Source organism: Eubalaena glacialis, chromosome 7 (genome assembly GCF_028564815.1).
Source record: "Eubalaena glacialis isolate mEubGla1 chromosome 7, mEubGla1.1.hap2.+ XY, whole genome shotgun sequence".
In the NCBI taxonomy this organism is placed as follows: Eukaryota; Metazoa; Chordata; class Mammalia; order Artiodactyla; family Balaenidae; genus Eubalaena; species Eubalaena glacialis.
The window spans coordinates 55974437-55993512 of NC_083722.1; the positions used below are offsets into that span (position 1 = coordinate 55974437).

Below are 19076 nucleotides of genomic sequence, written 5' to 3' on the forward strand. Positions count from 1 at the left end.
TCACATCTATTTCCTAGTGTTTACTGGTTCCTGTGGATCCATCTACTCAAGGATGGAATCCTTTCAATTCCTGAAAAGCAATTTGGCAACATGTATTAATCTCAAAAAAAAGCATATCCTTCAATCCAGCAATTTCATGACTAGGACTGTCTTGTAAGATGTCATAGCTACAGATATAGATTTACATACAAAGGGGTTTATGCCAATGTTATGTATGAAAGTGAAAAGTTTAAAACCATATAAAACTGAAGCAATGAAAAAACTATTAAATAAATGTTTGTATACCAATATGATAGAATATAATGTACTCATCAAAAAGACATTCTAAACTTTAATGTAAAAATGCTCATGGTATCAAGTTTTGTTAAAAGATCTGGATACAAACTTGATATAGAGTATAATCCCAGTTATAACTATCTATCAATGAGTGATCAATTGAAAGTAATATATTAAAAATTAACAATAGACTAAAATGCCAACAGATGTTGCTGGGTAGTAGGATTATGGGTGATTTTTAAATTTAAAATTTCATTCTTTATAGGTTCTACAAATATCTACTATGAATAAATTACATTTAATTGAGAAAAAAGCTGTAAACATTATTTTTAATACAAAATAGTCTAAAACACTAGTGGAAATTTTACAATGTTTTACAATAGGAATATTCCAAACTTAAATACCACTTTTAAAAAGCCAAACACATTAAAGCTAAACAGTGTAAATACAGCATAACGATATTCATAACCTGTTAAGAGAGACCACTTCTCTCATTGAGGCCAAGTCAAAACCTGAATGGGTTAAACTAAAGCCTGCCATGAAGTCTGTTGAGTATGCTGGGGGTTCCGAAGGGAGAAGATTGTTAAATTATTAAGTAAATATTCTCAATGGCATATTTTCTGGATAAGAATTTTTTTTTTTTAATGAAGAGAAAGAAAACTGCAGGAGTTTCAGAAAGTCTTGTATCTAGGAAACTAAATCCAGCTGGTAGAGTAGCCCATTGCCTAGCAACCTAATGAAGGTTTCATAAAGGTGGCATTCAAGTCCATAGGTCATCAGCATCAGCAAACACAAATTTGAATTGGAAGTTTTCTGCCACTTATTATAACCAATCTTCAAAGACATGCCAAATAAGCCTTCTTTAGAATGAAAGCCTGGTTGGAAGTTAGAGTTGTTGTCTTTGCTTTACATTCTGTTCGACCAGGGTTTTCCAAGTGTGCTTGTTCATAAGGATTGTCTGGGCTACTTGTGAAATATATGGAGTTCCCTAGAGATCATGATTCAGCAGATCTGTGATGGGGCCAAAAGGAATCCATTATTTTAACAAGGGCCCTAGATGATTGCTATGACCAGCAGTATTTGAGATATATTATAAACTTTCATTTCCTTTCTATCAGTTCTTGCTAGTTCTAATTACATGCTGTCTTATCTGTTTGATAATTGTTTAACATGTGCCTCTACCAGCAAACAGCAAGTTCCGTGAGAGCAGAAATGGTATCTATTCTTTCCTGCCCCTCCAAGGACCTGTGTGGTACATATGATGAGCAGCTGAGTAGACATTTCTTGAATCAATCAATCAGTGAATCAAAATTTCTTTTGCTGTATCTAATAAGAGACCACTTTAAGTCTGGATCATCTTCAAGCTTGTAGGTAAAACCCTTCCTCTGGAAAGCACAATGGAACGTAAAATATGTTATACTCTGGGAGGGAGTGACTTTTTGTTACCTTAAGGAGAGTACCGGAGCAAAACGGGAAGAGTATTGCAAAAGAGGAGATGCTGACTGCCAGGCACATTAAGACATCACATTCATAGAGAAAACAAATATCCTGTCCATATCTACCTATCTATCTAGATAATACTTATTACTTAGGCAAGCATATTGCATGCTGATCTGATATGGAAAAAAAATACAAGACTTAACTTCCTGGCTCCTTTGAGGTCACTCTGGGGGGAAGAGATTGCCAAGCAGGTCAAGGGCCAGTACAACTGAATAGGGTTCCACTTTCTTCTAATATTTAGACTCACCAAGAACTATATAGGCAAAGAATATTATAGAAAAATTTTTTCTCTAGTTTTTGAAAGATTAAATTAGAGATGAGTATTGAATATTAATTGGTTGAAGTATGGCCCTGGTATAGTTAAATAAATTATACAATAGGCTACCATGAAAATACAGTAAACCATTGTATACGTAGCCACTGAGCAGGTGTTTATAAAATGCTCATTGAATCAACTTGTCAGGACAGAATTAATTCTGGAGAGTGAGCTACATGGAGTTCTCCAGCTGTAGCCTATCTCCTCTATTACCTCCACCAGCCCCCATGGCACTGTCCACAGAGATGGCACCTCTGCCCTCACTCTGGGCCATCACACCTAGAGAAGCCTGTTACTACTGTGACCTGGACTTCAGAGGACTGAGGTCACCGTTGCTCCTCACTCTTGACTCCTGGCTAAGCCTTCACACTCACCTGTCAAAAAGGTGTGTCTGTGGTTGGGGAGCAGGGGTGGTCAGCAGATGAATTGCCCATGAGCACAATCTGACTGGCCACCTGTTTTTGTAAATAAAGTTTTATTGAAACTTAGTCATGCCCATTCATAAAAGTATGGTCTAAGGGTGATTTCAGCATTACAATAGACTTGAGTAGTTGTGACAGAGATCACCTGACCCACAAAGCCTCAATTATCTACTGTCTGTCCCATTAGAGAACAATTTTGCCTACACCTTGCCTGGATGCATGGGGCCAGATCATAGCAATTATTGTAATGAAATTCTTATGTGGCATTTACTGTTCACCAGGTAGTAGTCTAAGGTCTTTGCCTGTGTTAATATTCCTCACAATCCTATCAGGAAACTAAGGCACTAAGAGGTTAAAATAACACAGCTAACAGGGACCAGCCTAGATAGGAGATGTACTGCAAAATAAGTAGGTTATCACAGGGCTCCAAAAATGATGAACAAAATCATAATTTGGAAGCTCTAGTAGAGAAGCAAACAAATCATGATGGACATTGTAAGAACAATGTGATCATGGAAGCAGGTTATTACTAATAACCATATTTTGATCAGCTGCAGATTTCTCTTATGTATGGAATTAGATGAAAAAGTAATATTTAAGAAAATTAAAAACACAGAAATTACCCAAAAAAGCTTTCTTCAAAAATTGTTTACTCCAGAGTTTCTATATTTAAAGTATAATTTATGCTTCAAGATAGTCCCCTTGAGATACTCTTCATTTACTAAAAGTAATTCAAAATGTTTTTGAAACTTATATTTGAAAATTATCTTCAGAACCAGTTTACTCACATAAGAAACCCAGTGTTTTTAATTTATGGTTCCATAGTTATAAAGTTTATTTTAGTCCCAAGTGGTATTATTGATATTACTTAGTTTTATGGCCCGCTTTATTCACCAGATATGACCCCCCAGAGACTTTTGACTTCTTTAGAGAAGTAAATCCACCCCAAAGCAATTTTAAGGATGAAGATTTTCCATAGCCTTATCTGATTAGTTCACTGCTATACACCAGAACCTGGTGTAATAAATGTTCAAAAAATATTTGTGACCAAATGGTGACCTTCTCAAAAAGAAGTTCCAAAAATGTTACAGGAAATTACAACTACTGGAAAATCCATCAAGGTGGTTGCTTTCAAGAAACATGCATTTGGCTCATCAAATTCCTTTGATTCATCTATTCAACGAACACTCATGGAGAGCCAGAGATAGCTACATAATTTGTGGGGCCCAGTGCAAAATGAAAATGCAGGGTACCTTGTTCAAAAAGGAGGAAAAAAGTGTTTGGTTTTTTTTCTTCTGAGTCTCCTTCTCAACTTGTCCTTTCGTTTTTTATTTGCTTCTCAGCATAGTGTCCCCTTGGACACATGGGTACTTGCAAAGAGAGTGCATATCCTCACAGATGCTGCAGACTCTGTGCAGGATTCCATATGTGAGCACAAGAACCTGCCCAGTCCCTCATTGTTCCTGCACCAAAGCGGGGTGCTGGAGGGGAATGGGCGAGGGAGACAGTGATCATGGGTCGGAGGTGGAGGAGCCTCCTAGGGACCAGGTGGGACTAGGTGGGACCAGGTGGGAGCCTAGGCTCCACGCCCCTGGCACATGCTCCATCATTCCATTGACTTCACTTATAAAGCATAAATCCAAAGACAAATGATTCAGAATTTCAAGACTGCACTGACGCGCGTTAAACCCCAAATGTTCAGCTCCCTTCCAAGTGCTCCTGAAGATGGCCCTAGTGAGAACCCACTGTGTGCTAGGCCAAATGTGTAGCATGCGAACAAGACAAAGGCAACGCCTGTCCAGGAACCTCTATGTCTTAACAGGGAGAGCAGATAAGGAAAGAGGAAATGATCCTGCAGCGTTTAAGAGCATTGATACAAACACAAGCCGACCCTGGTAGCTGGTGTCCTGGTGTCAAGGAAGGAGTCTCCAGTACAGAGACTGCTAAGTGAAACCTAAAGTAGAGGAGGAATAAAACCAGAGGAAGAGTGTAGATAGAGGAAATAGCCCTGGAAGAACTGGGGGTGGAGAGCATGGGACATTGCAGGACCTGAAGAGGCTGGCTAGATCAGGAACACACATTTCAGGGCTGGCAAGTGGGAAGAGGGGGTTTTCTCCATTATGTTAGGGAATTCCAACATTTTCTGAGGGCAATGGGAGACATTTAGAGGAATTTAAGACAGAGAATGACTTGATCAGACCTGTGTTGTATAAAAGCATTCAAGTTGCAGTGCGAAGAAGAAAAATTTAAGTTGCAGTGCGAAGAAGAAAAGTTCCAAAGGGTGGGAAGTTTGGCAGAGAGAGCAGTCAGGGTCAAAGGAGAGGCAGTAGAGGGCAGTTTAGGGAGGTATGGGAGGTGCTAGGTAACTAAAGGGGACTTGCACGGTATAAGGAAGAGCTTGAATACAGAAGATTAAGGCATGTAGAATTCCCTTCAATATTAATCTGGTAGGTGGGGAGCAGAAGTATCAAGACAGAACAGGCTGAAGCCCGCATTGAGCATGCTTCTTCGGAGGCCTGGACCAGATTAGCTGTAGGCTCTGGCCACCCGTTGTTCTAAAATTGTGACACAGCATTGAAACCTGAGTGCTGTTCTGGAGCCTGTTAACAGCACTCAGTTCCACACCCTTCCTTACAAAAGAACTTACTCTGCAAAGCAAATATAACAACCTGGGGGAATGTTATCTCAGCAATTCCATAAATGGACCACAGGTAAAATATGAAGACACATTTCGTTCCCTTTAAAAAGCATGGGATATGTGTCTTTGTTTAATCTTTAGGCCTGTGCACATAGAATAGCATCATGCGGTAAATGTTGGGGAGATGGTATCCTAACACATTCAATCTGCCCTACAACTTTCTGAGCACATGAAGTATCTACTGTATTTTAGCAATCCCTACCTTGCCTGTCAGGTGCAATAAAAGTGACTGATAGTTTCAAAAGTAATTTACAATCTGAATCTGATTTGCTGAATGGTGTGGCAAGTGCTGTAAGGGATAGCAGAGCTGGTCCAAGGAGCTTGTTGGATGTGCAGAACCGTGGGCATTTGTACACACTTAAAGATCAGGAAGCACAGCTTTTACCATCTCCTTTCCGGCTGTAAGAAGGTTATCATTTGAGCTGGGCAAACCATAGGAAGCCATTGAGGGCAGAAATTTTAAAAACTGCTAAATAATGTGGCATGAAATATAAGGGTAATAAGACTTAATGAGAGAAGGGCTATCACCACTAATGTTCTCACAGGATATCAGAGTCTCATTTCACTTCATGTTAGGTTATAATTAATTGCTTTCAGGCCTTCCGTGTTGAATACCAATAAGTTCCCTAAGGACTAGAGATGTGGCCCACTCATTTTTGCCTCCCTGTCAGCTCTCTGTACATTGTCCATAAAGTACATAAAGATTTGTTAAATAAATGAATGAATTAAACACCTTCCTCTTTGGTAATATGATCCTGGCTGGTTTTTAACATATTAAATTTTTAGGGGGATTTTCTTAGTGAAGACATAAGAAAATGTGCAGGGTCAGGACGTCTCTTGTTCATCCTTTACTGCATGTCCTGGGAGCCCCAGCATTGCCCTTCAGCTCTGCATGGGAGGAGAGGGGAAAGCTGACCCTAACTGCACAGCAGTAATCTAAGTCAAGGATATCAAACTAGCTCTTCAGGAAGTGAGCCGATTAAATGTGATTTCCTTAGATATGAGGCTAACAAACAAAATTTAGTTAAAGAATCAAAACTCTTTAGATTCTTATTTTCCCTAAAGTGGTACAAATAACTGATATCCTGTGATAAAAATAAATGAGGACTATGGGAAAATTTTCTCATTCTTCCCCAATGCATTGTCTCCTCTTTCATGCCTTCTGTGACATGAAAATCAGCAGAAGAACTTCTCTTTTCTTTCCCCTTTTCTTGGGTGGTAAATACCAGCTGGAGCTTTGTGAGTGGTGAGTAATACACCTGGCACAGGACCAAGGTAACTGCCACCTGAAAACTTTCCACTCTGCCATTATTCTCCAGCTCAGGAGTCTTATGGTACAAATGGCCGACTGGAGGAAACTGCCTGTGTGACCTCTCAATTTATTTATTTTAAAATTTAGTTTCTATTGGACTATAGTTGATTTACAATGTTGTGTTAGTTTTAGGTGTATGGCAAAGTGATTCATATATATGTATACATATACATATATCTATTCATTTTCAAATTCTTTTCCCATATAAGTTATCACAGAATATTGAGCAGAGTTCCCTGTGCTATACAGTAGGTCCTTGTTGGTTATCTATTCTATGTATAGTAGTGTGTATATGTCAATCCCAATCTCCCAATTTATCTCTTCCCCCACCTTTCACCTTTGGTGACCGTGATGAGCTCTCATCTACAGGATGTTTCCTATGGCATGAGTGCCTGCTCAGGCTGCTGTCAACCCTCCATGGCCCTGTGCCCAACCCACGCTCGAATGTTTAATCTCACAAGGGTTTCCTCCTGTTTCTCGGCACACAGCCAGCTCTCTCTCCCCTGGCCACAACTTGGCACATTCTCAGGGATGGAAACCAACTTTAATATCATAACAAGAAAAATACATTCAGACCATCAATGTAGCAGAGGCTGCCTTGACAGTTCCCTGCATGCACCCCTCAGGCTTGATTTGCAGGCTTCCAACACTCAGTTTCTGCCTCTCTGTCCCCCCCGGCCACTTCCTTAAGCCCAGGGAGACTGCTCCCCCTGTGCACAAAGCAGACCTGAAGTTGAGAGAACAATAAGCCCTGGTGACTAGTACCCCCACTTCCTTGCCCCTCCGTCAAGATAATTCTCCAGTGTGGTTTATTTTTTCACAGTAGGGTTAAGCTCCTGACTACCTTTGATGGGCTGCATTCTCCATCCCTATATCATCACCTGCTACCATCTAACATTTCCTAAACCTGGGAGGACGAAGCTTCCAGAGCCGCGTTGTTGAGGAAGATCTCAGTCCCCATTGGAACGAGGTCTTTGAGGTGATCGTCACATCAATTCCAGGCCAAGAGCTAGAGGTTGAGGTTTTTGACAAGGACCTGGACAAGGATGACTTTCTGGGCAGGTGTAAAGTGAGTCTCACCACAGTCCTAAATAATGGCTTCCTTGATGAGTGGCTGACCCTGGAGGATGTCTCATCTGGCCGCCTACACTTGCGTCTGGAGCGTCTGACCCCCCCCCCCGTCCCACTGCTGCCGAGTTAGAGGAGGTGCTGCAGATGAACGGTTTGATCCAGACTCAGAAGAGTGCAGAACTGGCAGCAGCCCTGCTCTCTGTCTACCTGGAGCGGGCTGAGGACCTGAGGCTCCGAAAAGGTACCAAGCCTCCCAGCCCTTATGCTACTCTTGCTTTGGGAGATACTTCTCATAAAACGAAGACTGTTTTCCAAACGTCAGCCCCTGTCTGGGATGAGAGTGCCTCCTCTCTCATCAGGAAACCAAACTCTGAGAGCCTGGAGTTGCAGGTTCGGGGTGAGGGGACTGGCACACTGGGCTTGTTATCCCTGCCTCTCTCCGAGCTCCTCGTGGCTGACCGGCTCTGCTTGGACCGCTGGTTTATGCTCAGCAATGGTCCAGGGCAGGAGCTACTGCGAGCACAGCTCGGGGTCCTGGTGTCCCAGCACTCAGGGGTGGAAGCTCACAGCCACAGCTACAGCCACAGCTCCTCATCTCTGAGCGAAGAACCAGAGCTCTGGAGGGGACTCCCTCACATCACTTCCTCAGCCCCAGAGCTCCGGCAGCGCCTAACACGCAGTGACAGTCCCCTTGAGGCTCCAGCCGGGCCTGTGGGCCAGGTGAAACTGACTGTTTGGTACTACAGTGAAGAACGCAAGCTGGTCAGCATCATTCACAGTTGCTGGGCCCTTCGACAAAATGAACGGGATCCCCCCTACCCCTACGTGTCACTGTTGCTACTGCCAGACAAGAACCAGGGCACCAAGAGGAAGACCTCACAGAAGAAGAGGACCCTAAATCCTGAATTCAATGAACGGTTTGAGTGGGAATTGCCCCTGGATGAGGCCTTTTGGCGAAAGCTGGATGTCTCTGTGAAGTCTAGTTCCTCCTTCATGTCAAGAGAGCGTGAGCTGCTAGGGAAGGTGCAGTTGGACCTCGCTGAGATAGACCTTTCCCAGGGTGCAGTCCAGTGGTATGACCTCATGGATGACAAGGACAAGGGCAGCTCCTAGGAGCCGGAGATTACCAGCCTGACTGCTCTGTCTCCTTGCCTCACCTCTCACTGCATCACCGCCTCAATGTGATGAGCCTAAAGCTTGGAGTCCAAGGGCAGAGGCTACACCTCTCAGCCATCTCACCTCCCAGGCCCATGATAGGGCCTTTGCGTGGCCAAAGAGGAGGACCATATGTTACCCTTTACTACACGGCCTTTATCTTTCTGGGCTCCTGGGACAGGGACGTGAGCTGGCTATTTCCTGCTCTGCCTGCACATTCTCCTTTCTGCCCAGCTCCTCAGGACCTTCTGTGTCTGTGCCTGGCCACTGGCAGCACTAGCAGTGGCATTAGCTTATGCCAAATACAGCTTTTTGAAAGACCAAAAAAACAAAAAACAAAAAAAACCACGTAGTTTCCCCAGGAAACTACTGGCCCTTGAATCTTTGTCTCAGGTCCGTTTCTGGGGAAACCCAAACCAAGATGATCAATGGGCTCCTCCCAAAATTCTTGTAACAAATTCCAAAGCCAAATGGACATCATTTAAAAATCATCCATAGGATGATTAAAAGTTGACAATTCATAGATAAGCCAAGACTCAAATTTGCTAAATTTAAGTTCTTTCACTTACAGCATCAATATTCATCAAGCCTGCTTCTTCGTGCTCTGAAAGTGTTCTTATGACTGAATGACCTCTGTTAGGAAATAGTTTAACAGAATGCATTTCCATTCATTTTCATGTGCTTTGAAGGTTATGGCACAATCCTCTGAATCATGATTCACAGGTGGTTTCCAAAACTCTCATTCTGTGACCTTGGCCATTTTAGCAACTACCTTCTCCGGGAATGTGCTGTGCGTGAAATCATAGTGGCTGGTACACACAAATTTTTATTTTTAGATTTATTTACTTTCCACTATACTTTCCCTTTTTCCCAAATACTGATATATTGTTTTCCTTCTCTTCCCTTTTTACCCACATTTCTCCCTTTGCTTATTTCTATCCTGTTGCTTCTATTTTTATGACAAAATGATACAATCTCACATAGTGTGCTGACAGTGGATGCTGAGTGCCCAACACATCCCTCTTGGATCAAGGAACTCACTCCTCCTGCTGAGGGATATTGGCTGCTGATGGCTCACAACTCAGTTCCTTTCCCAAAATTGTCCTCAGCTGAAGGAAGCTACCTTGCCCAAGATTATGTTCCACCCTGGGGACAGCCTGCATCCAAAAAGACCCAGACACTTTGTCTCATGGAAAAACTCTGAAGGACCATCCCAGTTCCTAAGCTCCGCATGGGATCAGCTGAGGCTTCTTTTGCAATTGCATCATGGTTTACCTTCTCCCTTTGCCTGTTCTGCTTTCCTTACTCTTCACAAGTACTATTCCTGACAGCACCCTCAAATTAAACTTCTGAACGACTGTCTCAGAATCTCAGAGTCTCTTTCCCAGGAACCTGACTTATGACACAAATAAAATAAGATCAAGAGGGATAAAAATTCATTCATTTAGATTTACTATCATCTGTGCACTCTGCCTAGTATATATAAGATTTATATATAAGATGGTGTCACAAAAACTTGGAAGGTGTTAGTATATATTTGTATATTCTACTACTAAAATGTATGGAAAAATAAAGCGTGTAGATTTGGTTGAACCATGGGAGACAAGTGTAACAGCACCTGATATACAGAAGAGTTCAACAAATATTTCCAGAATCTTTCATTCAGCTTTCTTACAATAAAATGTGATATACACTTGTCTCATAACTCAATGCTTCAAAGATTGTGTATTTTAAATTGAAGATAGTGTTTTTAATAAAAATGTTCACATTTTAATCTATATCCAGGTAAATAAAACAATTTAAAATAAATTATTTCTTAAACTGCAGAAATTATCAGATCAATTTCATTGAGTAGGCACTCTGGATCAGTTTCTTTACCTGAACCCTCCCTAAGTTACTATCCATTACAATATTTCATAAAATCAAAATCCCCAAGAATTAAGAAAAAAAGACTATAAATTAGATGGTTCATGCTATCCAGCTGGCTGTTCATGCTACACCTACATCTACTATTTGACAGTTGAATAGATAGATGGAATGTAAGCAATGTGCATTTTGTTGAATGAGAATTTAAAAACTTAACATATCTGAAAATAATCCACCATCATCCTTAATGAGCAGCTGTGTCTTCTCACCATCATTGCGGGGAAACAAGGCCCCTGTATGCTCCCTGAGGCCTCCCATTAATCACCACTCAGCCTCTCACTCACTAAGCTCCCATCACTCTCATTTTCATCCTTGGAGAATTTATGAAAATCTTTCCTGGTGACTTTTTCCAAACTCAGTCTTATTTGGTGTGTGTTTGCGGGGTGGGGGTGGAGGTGACAAGATTTATAGAAGAGCTATCACTACCAACAAATTAATCAGTTAAAATATGAAGATACAAAGTAAGCCAATGGTAGACTAAAAATGAGAAACAAAAGGAAGAAAAGGGGGCTTGGAGGAGAAGATGGCAGAAGAGTAAGACGCGGAGATCACCTTCCTCCCCACAGATACATCAGAAATACATCTACACATGGAACTGCTCCTATAGAACACCCACTGAACGCTGGCAGAAGACGTCAGACCTCCCAAAAGGCAAGAAACTCCCCATGTACCTGGGTAGGGTAAAAGAAAAAAGAAACAACAGAGACAAAAGAATAGGGATGGGACCTGCACCAGTGGGAGGGAGCTGTGAAGGAGGAAAAGTTTCCACACACTAAGAAGCACCTTCGCGGGCAGAGACCGGGGGGGGGGGGGGGTGGGGGGGGGGGTGGGGGGGTGGCGGAGGGGGGAAGCTTCGGAGCCACGGAGGAGAGCGCAGCCACAGGGGTGCGGAGGGCAAAGCGGAGAGATTCCCGCACGGAGGATCGGTGCCGAGCAGCACTCACCAGCCCGAGAGGCTTGTCTGCTCACCCGCTGGGGCGGGTGGGGGCTGGGAGCTGAGGCTCGGGCTTCGGATCCCAGGGAGAGGACTGGGGTTGGCAGCGTGAACACAGCCTGAAGGGGTTAATGCACCACAGCTAGCCGGGAGGGAGTCCGGGAAAAAGTCTGCAGCTGCCGAAGAGGCAAGAGACTTTTTCTTGCCTCTTTGTTTCCTGGTGCGCGAGGAGAGGGGATTAAGAGCGCCGCCTAAACGAACTCCAGAGACGGGCGCGAGCCGCGGCTATCAGCGCGGACCCCAGAGACGGGCATGAGATGCTAAGGCTGCTGCTGCCGCCACCAAGAAGCCTATGTGCGAGCACAGGTCACTCTCCACACCGCCCCTCCCGGGAGCCGGTGCAGCCCGCCACAGCCAGGCTCCCGTGATCCGGGGACAACTTCCCCGGGAGAACGCACGGCGGGCCTCAGGCTGCTGCAACGTCACGCCGGCTTCTGCCGCCGCAGGCTCGCCCCGCATCCGTACCCCTCCCTCCCCCCGGCCTGAGTGAGCCAGAGCCCCCGAAGCAGCTGCTCCTTTAACCCCGTCCTGTGTGAGCGAAGAACAGACGCCCTCAGGCGACCTACACGCAGAGGCGGGTCCAAATCCAAAGCTGAACCCCAGGAGCTGTATGAACAAAGAAGAGAAAGGGAAATCTCTCCCAGCAGCCTCAGAAGCAGCGGATTAAAGCTCCACAAACAACTTGATGTACCTGCATCTGTTGAATACCTGAATAGACAACGAATCATCCCAAATTCAGGAGGTGGACTTTGGGAGCAGGATATATTAATTTTTCCCCTTTTCCTTTTTTTGTGAGTGTATATGTGTATGCTTCTGGGTGACATTTTGTCTGTATAGCTTTGCTTTCACCATTTGTCCTAGGGTTCGGTCTGTCCGTTTTTTTTGTTTGTTTTTGTTTTTTATTTTTAATTAAAAATTTTTTTCTTAATAATTATTTTTTATTTTTTTATTTTAATAACTTTATTTTATTTTATCTTACTTTATTATATTTTATCCTCATTCTTTTTTTTCTTTCTATTTTTCCTCCCTTTTATTCTGAGCCGTGTGGATGAAAGGCTCTTGGTGTTCCAGCCAGACATCAGGGCTGTGCCTCTGAGGTGCGAGAGCCAACTTCAGGACACTGGTCCACAAGAGACCTCCCAGCTCCATGTAATACCAAACGATGAAAACCTCCCAGAGATCTCTATCTCAACACCAAGACCCAGCTTCACTCAACGACCAGCAAGCTATAGTGCTGGACACCCTATGCCAAACAACTAGCAAGACAGGAACACAGCCCCATCCATTAGCAGAGAGGCTGCCTAAAATCACAGTAAGGCCACAGACACCCCAAAACACACCACCAGACGTGGACCTGCCCAACAGAAAGACAAGATGCAGCCTCATCCACCAGAACACAGGCACTAGTCCCCTCCACCAGGAAGCCTACACAACCCACTGAACCAACCTTAGCCACTGGGAACAGACACCAAAAACAATGGGAACTACGAACCTGCAGCCTGCAAAAAGGAGACCCCAAACACAGTAAGATAAGCAAAATGAGAAGACAGAAAAACACACAGCAGATGAAGGAGCAAGGTAAAAACACACCAGACCTAACAAATGAAGAGGAAATAGGCAGTCTACCTGAAAAAGAATTCAGAATAATGATAGTAAAGATGATCCAAAATCTTGGAAATAGAATAGACAAAATGCAAGAAACATTTAACAAGGACCTAGAAGAACTAAAGAGGAACCAAGCAACAATGAACAACACAATAAATAAAATTAAAAATACTGTAGAAGGGATCAATAGCAGAATAACTTAGGCAGAGGAAAGGATAAGCGACCTGGAAGATAAAATAGTGGAAATAACTACTGCAGAGCAGAATAAAGAAAAAAGAATGAAAAGAACTGAGGACAGTCTCAGAGACCTCTGGGACAACATTAAATGCACCAACATTCGAATTATAGGGGTCCCAGAAGAAGAAGAGAAAAAGAAAGGGACTGAGAAAATATTTGAAGAGATTATAGTTGAAAACTTCCCTAATATGGAAAAGGAAATAGTTAATCAAGTCCTGGAAGCACAGAGAGTCCCATACAGGATAAATCCAAGGAGAAACACGCCAAGACACATATTAATCAAACTATCAAAAATTAAATATAAAGAAAACATATTAAAAGCAGCAAGGGAAAAACAACAAATAACACACAAGGGAATCCCCATAAGGTTAACGGCTGATCTTTCAGCAGAAACTCTGCAAGCCGGAAGGGAGTGGCAGGGTATACTTAAAGTGATGAAGGAGAAAAACCTACAACCAAGATTACTCTACCCAGCAAGGATCTCATTGAGATTTGATGGAGAAATTCAAACCTTTACAGACAAGCAAAAGCTGAGAGAGTTCAGCACCACCAAACCAGCTTTACAACAAATGCTAAAGGAACTTCTCTAGGCAAGAAACACAAGAGAAGGAAAACACCTACAATAACAAACCCAAAAGATGTAAGAAAATGGGAATAGGAACATACATATCGATAATTACCTTAAATGTAAATGGATTAAATGCTCCCACCAAAAGACACAGACTGGCTGAATGGATACAAAAACAAGACCCATATATATGCTGTCTACAAGAGACCCACTTCAGACCTAGGGACACATACAGATTGAAAGTGAGGGGATGGAAAAAGATGTTCCATGCAAATGGAAATCAAAAGAAAGCTGGAGTAGCAATTCTCATATCAGACAAAATAGACTTTAAAATAAAGACTATTACAAGAGACAAAGAAGGACACTATATAATGATCAAGGGATCAATTCAAGAAGAAGATATAACAATTGTAAATATTTATGCACCCAACATAGGAGCACCTCAATACATAAGGCAAATACTAACAGCCATAAAAGGGGAAATCGACAGTAACACAATCATAGTAGGGGACTTTAACACCCCACTTTCACCAATGGACAGATCATCCAAAATGAAAATAAATAAGGAAACACAAGCTTTAAATGATACATTAAACAAGATGGACTTAATTGATATTTATAGGACATTCCACCCAAAAACAACAGAACACACATTCTTCTCAAGTGCTCATGGAACATTCTCCAGGATAGATCATATCTTGGGTCACAAATCAAGCCTCGGTAAATTTAAGAAAACTGAAATTGTATCAAGTATCTTTTCTGACCACAATGCTGAGACTAGATATCAATTAGAGGAAAAGATCTGTAAAAAATACAAACACATGGAGGCTACACAATACACTACTTAGTAACGAAGTGATGACTGGAGAAATCAAAGGGGAACTCAAAAAATACCTAGAAACAAATGACAATGGAGACACGACGACCCAAAACCTATGGGATGCAGCAAAAGCAGTTCTAAGAGGGAAGATTATAGCAATACAAGCCTACCTCAAGAAACAGGAAACATCTCGAATAAACAACTTAACCTTGCACCTAAAGCAATTAGAGAAAGAAGAACAAAAAAACCCCAAAGTTAGCAGAAGGAAAGAAATCATAAAGATCAGATCAGAAATAAATGAAAAAGAAATGAAGGAAACAATAGCAAAGATCAACAAAACTAAAAGCTGGTTCTTTGAGAAGATAAACAAAATTGAGAAACCATTAGCCAGACTCATCAAGAAAAAAGGGAGAAGACTCAAATCAATAGAACTAGAAATGAAAAAGGAAAAGTAACAACTGACACTGCAGAAATACAAACGATCATGAGAGATTACTACAAGCAACTCTATGCCAATAAAATGGACAACCTGGAAGAAATGGACAAATTCTTAGAAATGCACAACCTGCCAAGACTGAACCAGGAAGAAATAGAAAATATGAACAGACCAATCACAAGCACTGAAATTGAAACTGTGATTAAAAATCTTCCAACAAACAAAAGCCCAGGACCAGATGGCTTCACAGGCGAATTCTATCAAACATTTAGAGAAGAGCTAACACCTATCCTTCTCAAACTCTTCCAAAATATTGCAGAGGGAGGAACACTCCCCAACTCATTTGACAAGGCCACCATCACCCTGATACCAAAACCAGACAAAGATGTCACAAAGAAAGAAAACTACAGGCCAATATCACTGATGAACATAGATGCAAAAATCCTCAACAAAATACTAGCAAACAGAATCCAGCAGCACATTAAAAGGATCATACACCATGATCAAGTAGGGTTTATTCCAGGAATGCAAGGATTCTTCAATATACACAAGTCAATCAACGTGATACACCATATTAACAAATTGAAGGAGAAAAACCATATGATCATCTCAATAGATGCAGAGAAAGCTTTCGACAAAATTCAACACCCATTTATGATAAAAGCCCTGCAGAAAGTAGTCACAGAGGGAACTTTCCTCAACATAATAAAGGCTATATATGACAAACCCACAGCCAACATTGTCCTCAATGGTGAAAAACTGAAACCATTTCCACTAAGATCAGGAACAAGACAAGGTTGCCCACTCTCACCACTATTATTCAACATAATTTTGGAAGTTTTAGCCACAGCAATCAGAGAAGGAAAAGAAATAAAAGGAATCCAAATTGGAAAAGAAGAAGTAAAGCTGTCACTGTTTGCAGATGACATGATATTATACATAGAGAATCCTAACGATGCTACCAGAAAACTACTAGAGCTAATCAATGAATTTGGTAAAGTAGCAGGATACAAAATTAATGCACAGAAATCTCTTGCATTCCTATACACTAATGATGAAAAATCTGAAAGTGAAATTAAGAAAACACTCCTATTTACCATTGCAACAAAAAGAATAAAATACCTAGGAATAAACCTACCTAAGGAGACAAAAGACCTGTATGCAGAAAATTATAAGACACTGATGAAAGAAATTAAAGATGATACAAATAGATGGAGAGATATGCCATATTCTTGGATTGGAAGAATCAACATTGTGAAAATGATTCTACTACCCAAAGCAATCTACATATTCAATGCAATCCCTATCAAACGACCACTGGCATTTTTCACAGAACTAGAACAAAAAATTTCACAATTTGTATGGAAACACAAAAGACCCCGAATAGCCAAAGCAATCTTGAGAACGAAAAATGGAGCTGGAGGAATCAGGCTCCCTGACTTCAGACTATATTACAAAACTACAGTAATCAAGACAGTTTGGTACTGGCACAAAAACAGAAATATAGATCCATGGAACAGGATAGAAAGCCCAGAGATAAACCCACGCACATATGGTCACCTTATCTTTGATAAAGGAGGCAAGCATATACAGTGGAGAAAAGACAGCCTCTTCAATAAGTGGTGCTGGGAAAACTGGACAGGTACATGTAAAAGTATGAAATTAGAACACTCCCTGACACCATACACAAAAATAAACTCAAAATGGATTAAAGAGCTAAATGTAAGGCCAGACACTATCAAACTCTTAGAGGAAAACATAGGAAGAACACACTTTGACATAAATCACAGCAAGATCTTTTTTGACCCACTTCCTAGAGTCATGGAAATAAAAACACAAATAAACAAATGGGACCTAATGAAACTGAAAAGCTTTTACACAGCAAAGGAAACCATAAACAAGACCAAAAGACAACCCTCAGAATGGGAGAAAATATTTGCAAATGAAGCAACTGACAAAGGATTAATCTCCAAGATTTACAAGCAGCTCATGCAGCTCAATAACAAAAAAACAAACAACCCAATCCAAAGATGGGCAGAAGACCTAAATAGACATTTCTCCAAAGAAGATATACAGATTGCCAACAAACACATGAAAGAATGCTCAACATCATTAATCATTAGAGAAATGCAAATCAAAACTACAATGAGATATCATCTCATGCCGGTCAGAATGGCCATCATCAAAAAATCTAGAAACAATAAATGCTGGAGAGGGTGTGGAGGAAAGGTAACCCTCTTGCACTGTTGGTGGGAATGTAAATTGATACAGCCACTATGGAGAACAGTATGGAGGTTCCTTAAAAAACTAAAAATAGAACTACCATACGACCCAGCAATCCCACTACAGGGCATATACCCTGAGAAAACCATAATTCAAAAAGAGTCATGTACCAAAATGTTCATTGCAGCTCTATTTACAATAGCCAGGACATGGAAGCAACCTAAGTGTCCATCATCGGATGAATGGATAAAGAAGATGTGGCACATATATACAATGGAATATTACTCAGCCATAAAAAGAAACGAAATGGAGTTATTTGTAGTGAGGTGGATGGAGTTAGAGTCTGTCATACAGAGTGAAGTAAGTCAGAAAGAGAAAAACAAATACAGTATGCTAACACATAAATATGGAATCTAAGGGAAAAAAAAAAAAGGTCATGAAGAACCTAGTGGCAAGTCGGGAATAAAGACACAGACCAACTAGAGAATGGACTTGAGGATATGGGGAGGGGGAAGGGTAAGATGTGACAAAGTGAGAGAGTGGCATGGACATATATACACTACCAAACGGAAAATAGATAGCTAGTGGGAAGCAACCGCATAGCACAGGGAGATCAGCTCTGTGCTTTGTGACCACCTAGAGAGGTGGGATAGGGAGGGTGGGAGGGAGGGAGATGCAAGAGGGAAGAGATATGGGAACATATGTATATGTATAACTGATTCATTTTGTTATAAAGCAGAAACTAACACACCATTGTAAAGCAATTATACTCTAATAAAGATGTTAAAAAAAAAAAAAGGAAGAAAAGGTGAAAGGATTATGTTTCTGAAATATTTCCCATGAGTTTCAAGAAGGCACATCCATTGGTACTGCCTCCTTTAATTGCTAGCTACTCAAGTGCTTTATTAGTTAGGGTCATCCTAGCAGCTGTAATAAATAGGCCTCAAAATATAAAATATACAGTCCTAATACAAGTTTATTTCTTCCTCAGGTAAGTTGTTTCTGGGTGATGGGAGGCTCTCCTGCACCTCAGTCCCCTTTGTATTGTGTCCTGGGTGTCATGTAGCCCTCGCTTCCCTGAGGACTCCCTTTCATCAGCATCCTGTCAGTAAAGGAAGAAATAGAGTGAGGAGGAGACATAGCTATCTCTTAAAAGGCTTGGCTCAGAAATGGCACAAATCATTTCTGCACGTGTTCCATTGGTTGGAATTCAGACTCACAGCCACAACTAACCGCAAGGGAGCCTGGGAAATGTGGTCTAGCGTTGTGTGCAGGAAGAAGAGGAAACATTCTTGCTGAACAGCCAGCAGACCCAGACACAGAGCCTTTGTGAGGCTTAAGGAAGACAAGTGAATACGAAGCTTCTCAAACGACGCTGGGGGAATCTTAAAGGTGCCAGTGGGCTGACTACTGGAACCAGTCAATGGGAGTCCATGTTCTTCAGCCCTCCTCAGAGTGCCTAAAACGTAATATTTTAAAATAATTCTAATCTTTCAGTAAGAGTTGTACCAATACAC

At 41.6% G+C, this 19076-nt stretch overlaps 1 protein-coding gene across 1 annotated transcript; it reads left to right on the plus strand.

The window, feature by feature from the left end:
* Window positions 1–7425: 7425 nt before the first annotated feature.
* LOC133095729 (extended synaptotagmin-1-like) lies at window positions 7426–8779 on the plus strand (the record flags this gene model as incomplete). The annotated part of the gene is given in 2 exon segments (XM_061197457.1): window positions 7426–7695; window positions 7698–8779. Coding segments are annotated over 2 exon segments (1281 nt in total), but the record flags the coding sequence as incomplete, so codon positions are not given.
* Window positions 8780–19076: the final 10297 nt, after the last annotated feature.